This window comes from Manacus candei, unplaced genomic scaffold (genome assembly GCF_025592945.1).
Source record: "Manacus candei isolate 608988 ecotype Guabito, Panama unplaced genomic scaffold, ASM2559294v1 h1tg000011l, whole genome shotgun sequence".
NCBI lineage: Eukaryota > Metazoa > Chordata > Aves > Passeriformes > Pipridae > Manacus > Manacus candei.
The window spans coordinates 5,309,935-5,326,230 of NW_026138059.1; the positions used below are offsets into that span (position 1 = coordinate 5,309,935).

The following is a 16,296-nucleotide window of genomic DNA, read 5'->3' on the forward strand; positions in this document are numbered from 1 at the left end:
TAATGAAGATTATGTTTACAGATTGATGATAAACAATTGAGGAGAAAATGCACTTATTCTGACTTCACTGTTTCTTATCTGAAGCAGCGACAAATAGGAAATCGAAGTACACATTACCCTTTTACCTATTTCAATAGAAGCCTTCCCTCTCAGCAGCAGTTTGAGGCACTCAACGTTGTCTGTTAGACAGCAGTAATGCAGGGCTGTGCTACCTTTACAGGTTTGCTTATCTAGATTGCCACTGTTGGAGAACAAGAAAGAAGAAGAAAGCTGATTAAACTTAAGTTTCCTACCCTATATTATTAAATTGCTCTCATTCGAAGATTTTTAAAGAATAAAATTACGTTTGCAAATACAGTTTTAGTGTTTGTATTGATTTAGTATTTGTACTACCTCACATAAAAGCAATGTCAATATATAGTTTCCATACACTAACCTGTTCTGCACTAAAAAGTCAACTATGTGAAGTGATGTTCGATCGACTGACCTAACAGCAAGGTGCAGTGCTGTTTCATCTTGCTCCTAAGAAGAAAACGAAAAAGCACATTTATTTCTTCTGATCTACAGAGAAGCAGAAATTCTATTAAGACATAAATTAAATCAACTAAAATGTGTAATTTCAAAATATGCAGATATGCTACCATTAAAAACACCTCTGAAGACTTATTGTATCCCTTCTGTTCCTTTAAAGCAAACAAATGGGTTGAAAACTAACAGATTATTGAATGATTTTATGTTTAGCATTTTAATACATTTAAAATACAAGAGTATTTGGAACCAATCTTAGATTAAACTATTTAGTATCTTCTTTTGTTATTGCTAAAGTAAATCATGAAAAGGACAAGCATTTAGAACAGTGTTTCAAATGTTATTTTCAAATAATTTTTAATTAATGAATGCATATTGCATTTAAAACAATTTGACTAATAAAATTTACAACACTTACATGGCCATTGGCCAGTGGTATTTTTTCTGTGAGATCCACGCCGTCAGCATATACTTGAACTAAACCAAGAATGTCTCTTGATTTGACTGCTTCACAAAGAGCATGCAATTTAGCTGCATTGTCAGCATGCTTTTTCCTTGCATATTTTCTCTCAATATACTTGGCAGTAATATAATCTTTTCTTGCATTCCTGAAATTGAATATGAATTACTTCTATAACTTTCATCAGAAGATACACATTAGCATTTCCATAAATACATGCAAGTCATTTGAAATAAGATCTGGGAAAGACTAGTTCTCATTCATTATGATAATTTTCTTTTAAAATATGCATGTAACCATGCAGTCTCATATATCAAGTATGAAATATAGTTATAGAAGATGAATTAAATATCCAATACAAAGACAGACCACGAATTTTCCCCTCCAAACTCTGGTGTGTAGCTGAGGACAAGACTACCCAGCTCTATGTACAGAAGATACATCAGAGCTTCACAATGCTGGTTTTATGTTGTCTTGCAGGTTTATGTTTACCTGACTTGTACTGCTGTACACATGCTGGAAAGAGATGGAAGGCATGAGATAAAAAAAAAAAAAATCAAAAATCTTTCTTATACCTCTGTACAGACTATCCAGGCCTTGAATTTCAATTTGCAGTAGTGAAAGTACATCCTTTAAAGCAAGTTTTCACCGCAACCGTAAAAGGGAGGATGTAGTGGAGCTCTTATTTACATTTCTAAAAAAGGTCAAAACTTAGCACACCTGAATCCATAAGAGTTATCACTTTTGCTGTTGATACCCAATAACACATATCTACTCCTCTTCCCATCACAGCTGGACAGGAGTTTGCATGCCTCCCAAAGGCATAACTCCTTACCAGCTCTTGGAATGTACACAATATTACAAAGAAGACATTTAACAAAGTCATACCTTATCACCTAGATACTATGCAATAGGCAGAAAGAAAAGAACCTAACAAATAATAACAAATTGAATCAATGGATAGCTCTTGTTCATAAAGCATTTGATAGTAATCCTTTGTAGTTTTTAAAAAGTGTGTCTTCAGATTCTCATTTCAATAAAAAAACCCCAAATTTTATATGTAGAAGTATCAAACTCAATGATTTTTAAATATAAATTTAAGAAGTGTTCTTATTATATTGCTTTACTATTCAGTAAAATTATTAGTAATTTTATTTATTAATATTAATAATCTGCACTATTATTGATAGCAGTAGTCAAAAATTATTTAAACTGCACTGTTTAACAGTGGTTTTGTCAGAATGCTTACAAGTCCACATAATGTAAAATCAGCTTCATCCAAAGCCAATTCTTCTGCGTTTGTTTCAGCATTGTTTACTAGCTCTTTTATGGTGGAGTAGTATCCAGCCAAGCAGGCAGCTGTCCCTGCTGTATCTCTGCCATCGCTGTTCAGTGTTTTCGAGGAATTCAGTTAAATGTTCTGTCTTTATTCCACACAGTTACAGACTTCAGTCTTAGGTGTGGCTCCTAAACACTACGTGTTCAGTATCTTACAGGTAAATGTGCAACTTATTACAATTTCTATTTTGTGTTTAAATAGGATAGAATTATTTGCTTTGGTTTTTTTAATCCCTATCCTTGTGTGTCTTTAAAGTTCCCAACAAGTCATGGCTAATTTGTTTCTGTCCCACAAACCATGATTCAGAGAGTTGGTAAAATAATCCTTACTATTAGGGAAGGTACAGTCAGACAAAACTCAATAGAACAGACAAGCAAAGCATCAGAAAAAAGGTTTCCTCCTTGGCTATAAGACAATAAGACATTACACATCTTCCATGGCCTGCCAGTCCAAACCATAATGGCACAACCTCTTAGCAATATTAAATTAAATGTTTGCCTTTCTCAGAAGTAGTGGCTCTTTACTTACATATCACTGCTTGGGTTAGGTTTGACCGTCTCATCAACTGGCAGACAGAACTCCATAATCTCATTAAATCCAGCATTACCAATATTCTTTGCAAGCTGTAAAAAAAAAATAAATCCACAGCTCACTTAATAAACATGTTCAGCTACTGACCACACACATATTAGCCACATCAAGGGGCAAGGGAAAACGAGAGTTGAGATCTCTTATTTCTGATTCCTTGTTCTGCTACTACGTCAGTGATAATGAATAGACCAGGTACCTTCTTGGATGTTAATTTTCAGCTGGGATTTAGTACCTGAACCAGTAACTGCAGAATAATTAATCCATGAAGACACCAGTTCATATGATAAAGGCAAATACTTTGTGCTGGGTAAGAACACACATATGAACTGTCACACAGAGCAGCTGATAAGTGGTAACTTCTTTGTGTAGCAAAGCTGAATGCATTTTCTTTCTTTGGGGATTAAAGTTCTCTTCTAAAAATAATGCTAAATAATTAATGGGATAAGTATTTGCAAGTCCTTCAATTTTTAATCTTAGGCACATCTATATGTCAAACAGCTGTGTTCTTATAAAGAGCAACCAAGGGTAAAAAGACCTGAAAACACAAAAAATATGAAGCCTCTACTAATTTGAATTCTAAGATAAGCAAATTTTACTGTAGGACACTATGTTCCAGGAGGATCCATTAAACTTGAATTAAGCTTTCTTAAATTATGTTTATCCAGAGGCAACTTTCAGGATTGCAATGACATATCGTTAAAGTGTTAAAAATATACTTGTGTTAGAAGTATTTTACAGTACTATTTTTAAGTTAATAAAAGCAATTTGATTACCAAAAGTTCAGATGTTCCCAGCACATCTAATGTAAGTGATTGCATCCTGGAATAGTGAACACCGAGTTCTCTATGGATTCCTGAGCATTCAATGCAAGTTAGAATTCCCAAATTTGTTGAAAGCCAGGTAGGATCTGAAACAGAAAACACCCACACAATTAAAATTTATTCAGATGATTATTTCACTCTAGAAAATGTAGCATACAGAAGTGAAATAGTGAATAGACCATATTATAAAACTGTAGAATCACTGTCTGGGGTGCACGTTGTGTGTATTCCCCTGGGCCTGAGGGCCTCATCAAACGACCTGCTCTTTTTATCTCATCTTATACACTAAATTGGCCTGGAGTTTCTTTTCTCCACGATCTCTTTAGGTTACAGTTTGGCTTACTTACAGTTTTGAACATACTATTAAGTAAAATAAGATTTTTGCACATTAATTATATATTTTATAATTTATGTCTTTACATTTACTTTACTGGGAAACAAAAACAGTGGGTTTTTAATGATAAAAGAAGATTAAAATATTTATTTTATTTTTGTGAAGGACATCTCTCTCTGAGGGAGCTACTCAACCAGTCTAGTTTGTCACTCTTCACACACCTTTCAGGAATTGCATTTTTCTACCACTAATATAACAGTGTCACATTCTCAACTGTGACTACAGGTGCAGTTTAAACTGAAATAACAATGCTTACAGGGTTGGCTTTTTTTTGTACTTCAAGTATAGACTTCAGACTAAGTGAAGCAGAAGAGATTCTGAAGTACACATACAGCACACACTACAATGGATTCTCACTCAATTATTTCAAAGATACTAAAGCTCATCCCTCTCCTTTAGTAACCCTTGCTTGTCTTTTCTCATGGTATTTTGAATTTTATTATAACATTCCCTCATCTTCCAGACAAATAATTAATTTCTGAAGTTTCAGGTAGCTTAGTAACTTATTTATTTGATAAAGGTTTGGTAGTTGTTATTTAGACTCTTCTCCTTTTAAGAGAGCAGGATTGACTCTTCCCATAGTCTTATACAATATCTATTGCTGGAAGTAACAATCGATTTATAAAGTGCAGACAGCATCAGATCTGATATTTTCAGCTACAGTTTCACATCAAAAAACCCTAAGCCTTGCAGTGCCTCTCTAACATAAAAGAACACAGGAAACAGCAGGATTTAAAAAATAAATTAAAGAGGATTAAAGTAGAAATTCATTGATCAACAAAACCAACACTGCAAACCATAGTCAGTGCAGGTGTATTCTTTTCCAAATGAGCACAGCCTCAGACATATTCCCTGGCTCACTTAGTCAAACATTACTAAAAAAACCCAAGAAAAAGGGTGTATTAAGAAAATGCTTCATGATTCTGATGGCTGCTCAGTTTTACCTATTATTAGGTAAATTAGGTAAATAATAAAATAATCTTATATTATTAAACCATATTTTATGTAAGTTCACTTATTTATGTAACCAAAAGCTACAATTAGCAAAATATATGGGACAAAAATAAGCTTCTTAGTAACTTTTCTCCCCACTGACAATAAGCATAGAGCAAATCAATCTTACTAAAGTAGTTCCATTAAACTGTAGCATATTCTACTATGTGTATAATTTTTGTGAAATAAGGAGTAAAAGTGAAAGCATAAAACATTAGCTTAAATATTCTCATGAGACAAAGAATTTTTACCAATTAGAAATATGCTTAATTGAGTCACCTTGTGCTCCACAGTCACAACAAACATCATTTCCAGTCATCCTCTGGACTTCAGATATAATTTCTTTTGTCAGTTCCTGGACAATATTATTTTCTCCTGTGTTATCATCTCCTTTGAATGCATTATTTAAAGCTTCCTCTTTGCTGTTTTGTAGCACAGATGTCCATCTAAAATGGTAGTAATATTTTGCTATTAAATGTTTTGGCACTTCTAAAATTCAAGGTAAGTCTCAGCAGAACACGAGTATCAAGAATAAAATCAGCAAAGAAACTCACATTTGACATTCCTGTTCATCCTCTGCTTGAAAATGGTATGTTCTGTCATCTGCACAATAAATAATTCACATACTGATTAAAAAAATTTTTGAAAAACTGATTTTGCAGAAATCTCTTCAAAAAATCTAAAATTAATTGATGTATGATTCCTAAGGTCTCTAGTCTCATCACTGCAGTGCTGACAGACAAAAAGTCTATTTAGCAAGTTTCACTCTTATTACCTACAGTTCATCTATGATTAGACCCATGTTTACACAAGGTGGTTTGCTGCATTTTAAACAGAAGCTTTTTTCTTCACTGCTGTGCTTCTATCACATAAGCAGCAGGAGAGTATAGGAAATTTTCCATGTTCTAGATATAACCTTAGTAATCACAAGTCTAATGTTCTGATGAGAGGGAGAGAAGTAAAACATAGTTTATCTGTGTATATAAGATAGAAAGATTTAAAGAGTCCAAGTGAGCTCTTAAAACCACAGTAAACAAATATGGAAAAATAAATTTGCCAGACATAAAGTCCAAACTACAACCAGCATAAGCTGCAAGCTGTTTCAATTAAATCAAGCTCACAGTTTTCAATTTACTACTACTTTTGTAATTCTAAGCATTGCTATCATAGTGTACTACTAAAGAAAAAAGCATAATACATTTTAAGTCTATAAAGCAAATGAGATATGACACAGTTTAATGGCTAAGCTGGAGTTAAAATTAGAATTGTCAATGAGAAGAACAGAGGTAAAGCTACTGGCAAAAAGATATTCTAAAATGAATATTTCTTAAGTTTGAAAAATATTCAGGCAAAAATGTATTAAAAGATAGCTTCAAACGTGGAAAATATGAAGACAGTGAAGCTATATGAAAGAACAGAAAGGAAAGTGCTACATAAAGAGGTTTTATCTTGCCATGATACAGCAGTTTGCATTTTGTAAAAAACAAGGAATATTTTTAAACTCTACAGTAAAATGAAGAGAAACACTCATCTGGAGAGGGATAAGAGTCCTGTTGTGCCTTTTCAAGAGTATGATAACGTTGTGACAAGCTGCTATTGGGCAAAACATGACATGGTCATCAACAAAGAAAGAAAGTGCAGAAGTAAACAGGGAAGCCCAGTTACTTGTGCAAAAATGAAGAAACTGTGTATTGCACACATGCATTCTAGTCTACTAACATAAGCAGCACAGCTTACATTTACAAATGCGAAAGAGCTTTATGCATTGATAAAGGAACAAATGAGGAACACATTTATATTCTTCTCCCCAAATAATTTGAGATATATATTTCAGTAAAATGTCCTAGTGAGAAAACAAAGGAAACATTCTACTACATAATTTTGTATCATCCCATTCCGATCCCAAAATTATTCAGTTTTGGTGGGTTTAACACATAGACTCTTTATCTCACCTTTTTATCTGTAATGAGATCACAAAACCAAAAAATGTTTTCATTGTTTTCTTCACTGTTACATTGCAACCACCAGAATTAAATTTTTTAAAGTTTTAAAAACATCTTTTGATCTTGTGCAAAAATCATAACTTTGCAAGATGATCAGCTATGACATTTTCAAAATAAAGAGGGATGTCACGGCAAAAATAGTCACTCTATTGTAAGACAGCACAAAATGATATATAAAAAAGGAATTAAGACATCTTTTAAAACAAGTGGTTTTCCAAAGAAACAGGTACAGTTAGTTGCATTATGCTAAAATAAGTGAAATGTCAAAGTGTCGTAGGAAGGGCATTTTATAAAGTGAAGAATTCTATAACTGTAAAAATGTTCAAGTGGATTATTGACACATCTACAGAAATAATGCAAAACTCTGCTATGAGCTGCAAGTAGAAAGACCTAAACAACAAACCTACGTGATATGAGGTCAAAACATTTTTTCTCCTCTGGGTTTGTTTTCACTTGGCAGGTTAACAGATTGAGCTTTGCTGGAGGTCGGTTAGCCTATTTGAAGATAAAATGCACACATTTTAGTACATTGATACTGACTGAGCCCTGCAGTTTGAAAACATAGGACAGCATCCCACTGGCCAAGAAGACTTGACAAATGGCTCTTTAATTTTTAAGGTACCCAGGTTTTGATTCATGTTTTCATCTGCATCATGGTTTTTAAACTACTTATATTTGAACATTTTATTCACTAGTAACTGGATAGACACTAGAATTTTGAAAGGGGAAGAGGGTAAAATCACTTCAATTATCATTAACCAGTAACACTTATCTGAAGGAATCAGGCATGAAAAAGAGACAGGTTCATCCTACATTTAATCCCTTAACACTGAGACATTTACTTTAAAAAACTCAGTTGTTTAGTTTTCAGTAATGAAATAGTTTGACTCCTGCCAATGTCTTTGAAGGGTCCTAGGTAACCAGTTTAGAACAAATGCTCAATTTTAAAATCAGTAAAGGTACACATCAAAGAAATAGGAAGCTTGCACAGAGAAGTCTTGAAGCAAGAATATGTAAAACTAAACTGAGCTAGTCGACTACTAAAAAATCTAGTAAAACAAAATGTATTTTATAATGATATGTGTTTTCTAGTCAAGTTTCTAGTCAAGTTCCTCTCAGCGATCTTTTTAATAGAAAGTGGCAATATTTTCCTAAAACACAGCAAACTGCATAAGCAACCTGCATTTTGAAACAGACTCATAAAGTCTACAAAGACTTTTCAAATAGCACCTCTGCACTAACCTCTTCTTTCCCTTAACCCACCTGCTCTACAGACCGAGGGTAGGACCTAGAAAGACATGTTTGTAAACTTGACTTGAAGAATGGTTTGCACTTCCTACAATGGATAACTAGTTTCACTCTTCTTTTAGAGTAATTAAATCATGAAAACAGATTTAACTAGTGAGCCTTTGCTCTAGGCAATCATGGCTAGGCTTCGCGAATGAAGATTTGAGGATAGGCAATAATATCTGAAAAACAGTCATTTAAACGATTAGGAAAGTACTATCATAAAGACAGCAATATTCATAAACAATTATCAAATGAAGCTGAACTATCACATAAGGTAATTAACTCGCAATGAATCATAACAAACATAGATATTCTCATAATCTCTTTTAAATTTATTGATGAAAACATTTAATTCAAAAAAAGAAGGGACAACAAGTCCAAAGAGTACAGATTCCCTTGAAACAATCTGATAAAACAATGTAGCTGGCCAAAAAAGAACAACATCATTTTATCTGAACACCAGTTTAAAAAAATCAAACCCACAGAGAAACATAAGAAGGAAAAAAATTATGGGTTTTTTTCCTGTTTGAAGAAAAAAAAAAAGAAGCATGGTGTCCTTGAAAAACAGCAGGCTCATGCTTTGCCCAGCATAAGCAGCAGACAAAACAAAGTCATGCAAGCTTTGAAACAATAAACCTGCAGGTCACTTGCTGGTCAATGTAAAATGAATTATACCCAAGAGAGGTTTCAGAGGCAGCAAGACGACAATTTATTGACAACCACATTGTATTCTCTGCCTAATAAATAGCTTTTCGAATTCCAGACATTCCTTTTAGTAGTAAAAGTGCATACAGATTTAATTATTTAGTTATAAATTATATATAAGTATGTAATTACATATATTTACATAGAAATATTTATAAATTATTAATTAGATAGACACTGGGCAACTCACATATACTTTTCTCACAGCCTCTTTGAGAAAGTAAAAATGCAAGTACATTTAGGTTAAGAGAGAATCCCCTTGTCCCAGGACTTTGGATCTGAAGTGCATTTGGGACCTAATTAGTTTTCTATAACTTATGAAACATGAAGCTGTAAATGAATGCATTAAAATACTTCAGAGAGGTCTGTAAGACCAATGCACACAGAACTCGTCTCTCTGGACAAGAGAATGCAGCATAAATAACTCTGTATCGGGATCTGAGAACCCAAAGAAATGGCTGCAACAACCTGGAACACATCCTGGGCCACACGTATTCTACACACATATTCTAAAGCTTTTATCTGAGGATCTCCTAACCTGAAATCAGCATTTTAAAAACCCTTAGCATGTGGTTGATACCACCTCATTCATGCTTCTACCCTGCAGCAAATAACAGTCTATCTCCACCCACCACCCTGACACTTGCCTGTTGCTTGGTGGACAATGTGTATACATCACATGGCAGATGGTGCTTGGGGAGAAGTTGGAGGTAAAAGACAAAGAGAGGTAAGGTTGTACAAATTCTTTAGCCACACGAAGCTACTGTAGGTGGATCTGGACATTTGGCAGGATTAGGAGACACTGGATGTAGAAAATGATAACAAATGTGTAACTGCTATTATGCTACTTTGAATCCTCTGAGCTTCGTTTTCCTGCTCAAGTCTCTGTTCAGAAAACTGCTGAATTTCTGGACACCTTGTTAACAAGCATGTTAACAACCCTCAAAAGATGTGCTGCTCTTAACATGCCATACACAGACCTAAGCATCAACTCATGCTACTTCCTGAAGAAAAGGCAATCCCCTATCCTGTAGGACTGACTGGATCTGTTCCAGCAACAAACAGTAAGTGTAGGAATCAAAAGGTTAGGCATCTGAAACAGTACAGGAGTGCCATGATACAGAGCTGACTTTTACAAAAGGCACAAGCTAACGTGTCCACTTAGCAGACTGGTTGGCTGATTTCATCATGCATATTTCTCTGAATATCACAGTGATTAACTTCAGAATAAAAATATTAAATCTGACTGTTTTGTCTTCAGATTGTCCTGTTCATCATCATGGTAGATTAAACTTCCCAGTAGTAAAGAAAGAATAACAAAGAAAGATTCCTCAACAATGAGGCTATCTTATATTCCTTTTTTTGCAGGCAATCAGCAAATTTCATTTAAGTTCTTTAAACACAAATCAACTTTGAGGAATCTGACATTTCTGAAATCTAAGTTTATTCCTTGTGACTTCTTGATCTGAAAAGCACTTAGGAATTCCTAATTACATGGTTCAACCTGCTTCTGTCATTGTTTCTTCCTCCATGTACGTTAAATTGCAGTCAGATAGATGTCAGGAAATTTCCGACTACTAATAATTACACAAAGGACCAGTGTCTGTTTTTCCATCAGCCATTACCTTGCACGTTGCTCTATGAATGCTAATTTCTTTGAAGCTTTTAGCTGTCTAAAAGTATAACTTCTGCAATGCAGGCAGGTACATTCAGGACCACAGCTGGGCGACTGAAAACCAACCATATTCTCCCCATGAGTCAGGAGAGCACTTGGCAGGCAAGTTTAACTCAGAATACAGCATCTGCAACTGCATGAGGACAGCTGTTCTAGAAACTAACTGAAAAAATAGTCCCTCAAAGAGAGGCTACATGACCAAAGAAGAGAAATCCATGAAGAATACTTAGCCGTTAAGGGAAAAGCATTTACAAATTTGTATTTCATAAAGAAAACAAAACTGTCAACTGAATTTGTGAGAGATGGTTCATTTTAATGAACTGCTGGGACAAGCACATCATATTTCAGAGACCAGGAGATATCAACCCTGACAAAGCTTGGACATCAATGTTGTTCCTTCAGTATTCTCAGAAGGTATTAAAAAAATTCTTAATAAACAGAAATCACTTCTACTCGTTTCAGTGTCTACGAAATATTCATTAACTTTTTACATAAAACTGCCATCAATATATAAGGGGGAAGTGAGTAAATAAGTAAAAATACTTTTTAGGAGCATATTTTAAAACAAGAAGGGACTCTTTTAATGTTGTAATATAGGAAAATCAAGACCAAACCTGTGAAACTCACATATCTGAACTCACATTAAACTATCTACGAACTGATTTCCAGCTACGGCTCCACTGTTTTCAGTGGGAACTTACTGCTTCTAAAAATGTCAGACCATCTGGTAGACAGTTTATAAAAAGAGAAGAAAGCAGTATCTTGATAGACTCAATAACTGTACTTGCATGTGAAAGTTCTCAAATTCTGCTCCCCAGGTGGATTCTGTAGCCCCTGCCAGCTCTGAGCTGCCCCAGCTACGCTCCGACTGGTACCAGCACAGCATGTCCAGCACCAAGTGCAATCCCAGCACTCACAGACACCAGCACAGAATACACTAACAGACTTTTCTCTGACAAACACAGCTCATACACACTCAAATGACAAGAGGGATAAACTGGTGGACAATTCCAAAGCCATAGTAATGACTCTGCTTTGCAGGCCTGGCTTTACACTCCTCCTTAACTCCTGGTTATCAATTCTGAAGGCAACAGCTTATGGTTAGATGCACAAATGAGAGATTGATTCATTTATGCTGCCAGGGTCAACTTGTAGCCATAGCAACAGGCATAACAGGATGAAGAACAGAAAAGTTCATAACAGGATCAAGAAACAGGACTGTTTATTAGACCAAGAATGGGAAATAGAGTCAGTGAGTTATTTTTTGCCTTAAGAAAGTTTCTCAAATTTTTTGAGAAAACAGTATAAAAAGAAAAGTTACAGCAAAGTAAGATCAAATTGAAAGCCAAGTGCAAAAGGTCCAAAACATGGAAGTATAAATTTTTAGAATTTTAACAAACTTTAAATATTTATACCTAAAGTGTTTCAAATATTGGTAGCAGTAAAAGAGAGGGACTTGTAACTCTCTATTTCCTGTCATTCTGGCAGAAGTTGTTTTCAGAGTTGGCTTTCACCAACAGCTACTTCTCAGGAGCTACTTTCCTAACAGACTACAACATAGCAGCAAATCTGGGGGAGAGAAGAGATTCAGCACACTCTCAGTTTACTTGCAAATCTACTCTCAGTTTATCTGGCAAATATAAAAAGTTGTTTAACTCCTATCTAAAAGATGGCTTCATGCCCAATTATATCTTTGGAAAAAAAAAAGTTTGAATTTGTATTTTTAGATAGACTGGTAAAATATGAACATTTACATGTACTGAGTCACTAAAAAAGCCCTTTTTTCCCATTAATAGTCATAAGCATTAGAATAGCTGTATTTTTAGATGCTGTGTATGTCTTGATATATTTATGAAAAGTTGCCTTAAAAAAATAATATCACTCATATTCAAAACACTGAATCAGGAATCTAGCTAATTCCAAATTACAAATATAGACCAGCAGATCTTGCCTTTTTGTATTAGCAACCATGTACATAAAATACTGAAAACAAATACTTACTGTACCATGGGAAATTGTAAGAAAACCATTTTTAACTGAGCACTTCCTTTTCTGCCACACTTTTCTGATTCTAGTTTAAAGGGGGGAAAAAAAAAGGCAACTCAGTTTTAAATATATTTTGTATGACAGTGCTTCAGTTCTTAAGACCTAATGTTTTTTCCAGTAGACTCCAGCAGTACTTACCCATCACTTTTCTTATACAGACTACCATTCCGTTCAGTGCCATGCTCCTTGTTTCCCTGAGGCTGATGTAAACTGTAAGCTGTACTCTGCCGAAGCTGAGAATCCTGAAATAACCAACAGCAATTTATAATGCATTCCACACTTTCAACCAAACTAACCCCCCATTAATGAGTTTCAGAGCTTCTCCTTCTGCTCTAATCCAACAGGCCAAATGAAGCATATTTTTCCCCCTCAATGAGAAAGAACAAGATCCATTTCTTTCTTCAGAGGGCACAAAAAACATTTGATAAGTAGTCATTATCAGCAACTGCCAAAATCCTTTTACTTGCTTTATTTAGATTTACTATTGGCCTTAATATATTGGGGTTTTAGCTCAAAATTTAATTAAGCAGTGGGTTTTCCAGCTCATGCAAACACTACAGGGTACAAACATTAAAGATTATTATTACCTGCAATTGCTAGTCTACCCTTCCATCGTAACAAAAAGAATTACATACATCAATCTGAAGAAGTGATTTTCCTTGTGGAAACTGAGTCAAGTTATTGTCTGAAAAGTACAAGAGACCTCCTGGTAATATAGTTCAGGAGTCATATAGGAAAACTGAAAAATCATTTCCAGAAGAAGAATAATTTAAAGCAAAATATCTTGAACAAAGTCGAATTCTAGTCCTGGAAGAGACAAGGATTAACTAAACCCTTCTCACTGCTCTCAGAACTACCCAGAGGCAGGACTCACTGCTGCAAGAATCCACCTTCTTAAAAAATAAGAACCTAAAAATGAGGAATCTGATGTGTCGTGCTATATTAGCAGCAGAAACATGACAGGATGGACTTTTAAATGCCTACAGTAACAATGATTAACACCTGTAATTGCTTTTTTTTCTATTATCATTGCTTTATGGACATAATTACACTTCTGTTATATAAGGCAGATAATACAAGTATAGCAAGGGAAAAACCCCCAAAGCAGCTCGCTTACATGACTATGAGCTATTCTAAACCTGATGGTAGGGACAGAGCTACCACCTACACCCCTGTTCAGAGCACTGAGGACTCCACACCTCCAAGCTGTAGGATTTCAGGCTCATCCTGAACACAGTGCTGGAGCTCAGTGGTCCTGAGAACCATGAGCTGAGCTCAACACAGGCTGCAACCCTCCTTGGTGCTTCTTCTCAGCAGAAGCAACCTGTGCCCACTTCCCTGACTCTCAGCTAGCGATCTAGGAAGCTGTATTAGGTAGATACAACATGCATCTGAGGCTTTTAAAGGCACTACAAAACCACTACTTAAATGTTTGTGCCTGACAAAGCATGCCTTCAGATTTAAACCAGTCTGTTTATCATTCCTCTCCAGTTTGTTTACACAGAATTATTTGGTTTTGCACTCTGTCTGCACAACGTAGAGCCACAACATTTATAAAAAATTCCTGTCTCTCATTAAGAAGCACTGCACGTGTACATTTACTGACTTCTGAAGAAAATCTGATCTGACACTGCCAGTTGTGCCCTACCAATGCCTTGATCTCTGCCTCCCATTAGTCAGCAAAGGAACTCCATTCCCGGGAAGATTAGAGGCCGTACAGGAAATTAATTTCAGTTCTCCCCATCCTCAATTATGTAAAGATTTCAGGTGACCTCCAACACCTGCTCATAGCACCACTCCCATTACTTAAGTCTGAGCTGCTCCTTTTTGTGCATCATTTTCTGCTGCATTTCAGATCCCTCCCTTAAGCTTTTTACACTCAGCTGCTGTGTTTGGCCAAACTGGCAAACCAATAATACAAGCTTCCTGCCTTATTTCAGCAGGAGAGGAAGCTGCTGTAGCTGACGTGTATTTCCACACATTCATTACTATGAACAGTATCTTTAAAAAATTTAATACTATTTCATGAAAAGAACCTAAGGACAAACATATTTGCCATTTTAAATCCTCAGTTCAGGTCATGTCCAGATCAGTAATGCCCAAGGTGATTGCCAGATGACGGTTTTCCACAGCTCTCTGATGAGTAGTGCATGATTTTGATCTATCTCCTAACAGACAGGATGCCATCCCACAAATCACCATCACAATTAACATCCTTCCAGACAATTTCAGCATGCCTTTTTCATATGCAGGCTCTCCAAAGGATCTTCCCTTATTTCTGGTTTGCATATTGCACATACCAGAGATACAAATCACAGATAACACAGTCAGACCCAATGGCCTCATCTGAGGAGCAGCAACAATGTACATTACCTATGGGAGGAAATGGATCACCACAGGATAGAGGACATACCTAGCACAGAGTATTGTCATTTTAAATATCTCTTGAACATAATAAAATCAGAACAGACTGAGGTACACAAGCCTAAGAAACTGAACTTTGACCACTTTATCAGCTTCGAAATGCAGATAGGCACAAAAAAAAAAGGTGAGTCATTTAACTGCAGCATGTTTTTAGTGAACCACTTCCCTGACCATAAAGAGGTTGGAAATTATTTGTTCCGAAGTTATAAAGACAGACTGACTTCAAGCTGAACAGCATAGCTAAAAATGAAATAAATCTGAAAACAGTATTCTCTAAAGATGGTCTGTGACTACTGGTAAGAGATATTCCAAAATCCAATTTATCAGCCCCACTATGTGAACACAATAGACCTTTCCAATACAAGGTGCTTCAAATTGTACACCACAAATTTTTTGCCAGTCATTCCACAGCTCCTATGGAGCAGGATTTTTAGACTGTTCAGATCACTCCTGTGTATAAAGCTGCCAAAAAAGTCCTTACAGCTCTTCCGGAGCTGAACTTCTCTGGCATTTGCAGGATGTTTCAGAGATCCATCCCTTATTTATTGCAGTCCCACAGAGCCTCTAAAAGACATATCTATCAGAACCCCCTGCAGGCAGCTTTTCCTATAGCACAGCTACTATCATTTTTGTCAAGAAACACAAAATTTGTCATATTTTACAGAGGCCTAAATAGATTACAGGTTCTACCAAAGAAGTAGAAGCAAATCTAAAGACTACAGTCACAGGAGACGACCTCACCCAAGGTCATGGAAACGAGAACAGTTTAGGCAATACGACTCTAAGGGTGACTCCAAAACTTGCAAGACCTCTATAGTTTGAAAACTGAAAGTTGAAAAATTAAAAATTACGAAGATGTACATGAAATGACATTTCAAAAAGAAGTTTCAATACAAACCAGGTTTGAGGAAGTTCTGTGTAGGAGGAAACTACATTTACAGGCACAACAAAAGAAAGTTCACTATGAGTGTTTGTGCGTTTTCTTTTTTTAAACACAACAGAAACAATATTTGTCAACATTCCATCA

At 35.5% G+C, this 16,296-nt stretch overlaps 1 protein-coding gene across 2 annotated transcripts in view; it reads right to left on the reverse strand.

Moving 5' to 3' along the window:
* ASAP2 (ArfGAP with SH3 domain, ankyrin repeat and PH domain 2) overlaps positions 1 to 16,296 on the reverse strand; it is an 84,809-nt gene that overhangs the window by 17,232 nt on the left and 51,281 nt on the right. For both annotated transcript variants that reach the window (XM_051778295.1, XM_051778294.1), the window contains exons 10-19: positions 12,984 to 13,087; positions 12,801 to 12,870; positions 7,537 to 7,624; positions 5,681 to 5,729; positions 5,406 to 5,572; positions 3,692 to 3,825; positions 2,856 to 2,950; positions 947 to 1,136; positions 437 to 522; positions 126 to 241 (exon numbers count right to left, since the gene is read on the reverse strand). In XM_051778295.1, coding sequence (XP_051634255.1) covers positions 126 to 241; positions 437 to 522; positions 947 to 1,136; positions 2,856 to 2,950; positions 3,692 to 3,825; positions 5,406 to 5,572; positions 5,681 to 5,729; positions 7,537 to 7,624; positions 12,801 to 12,870; positions 12,984 to 13,087 — 1,099 coding nt within the window. The remainder of the gene's footprint in view (positions 1 to 125; positions 242 to 436; positions 523 to 946; positions 1,137 to 2,855; positions 2,951 to 3,691; positions 3,826 to 5,405; positions 5,573 to 5,680; positions 5,730 to 7,536; positions 7,625 to 12,800; positions 12,871 to 12,983; positions 13,088 to 16,296) is intronic.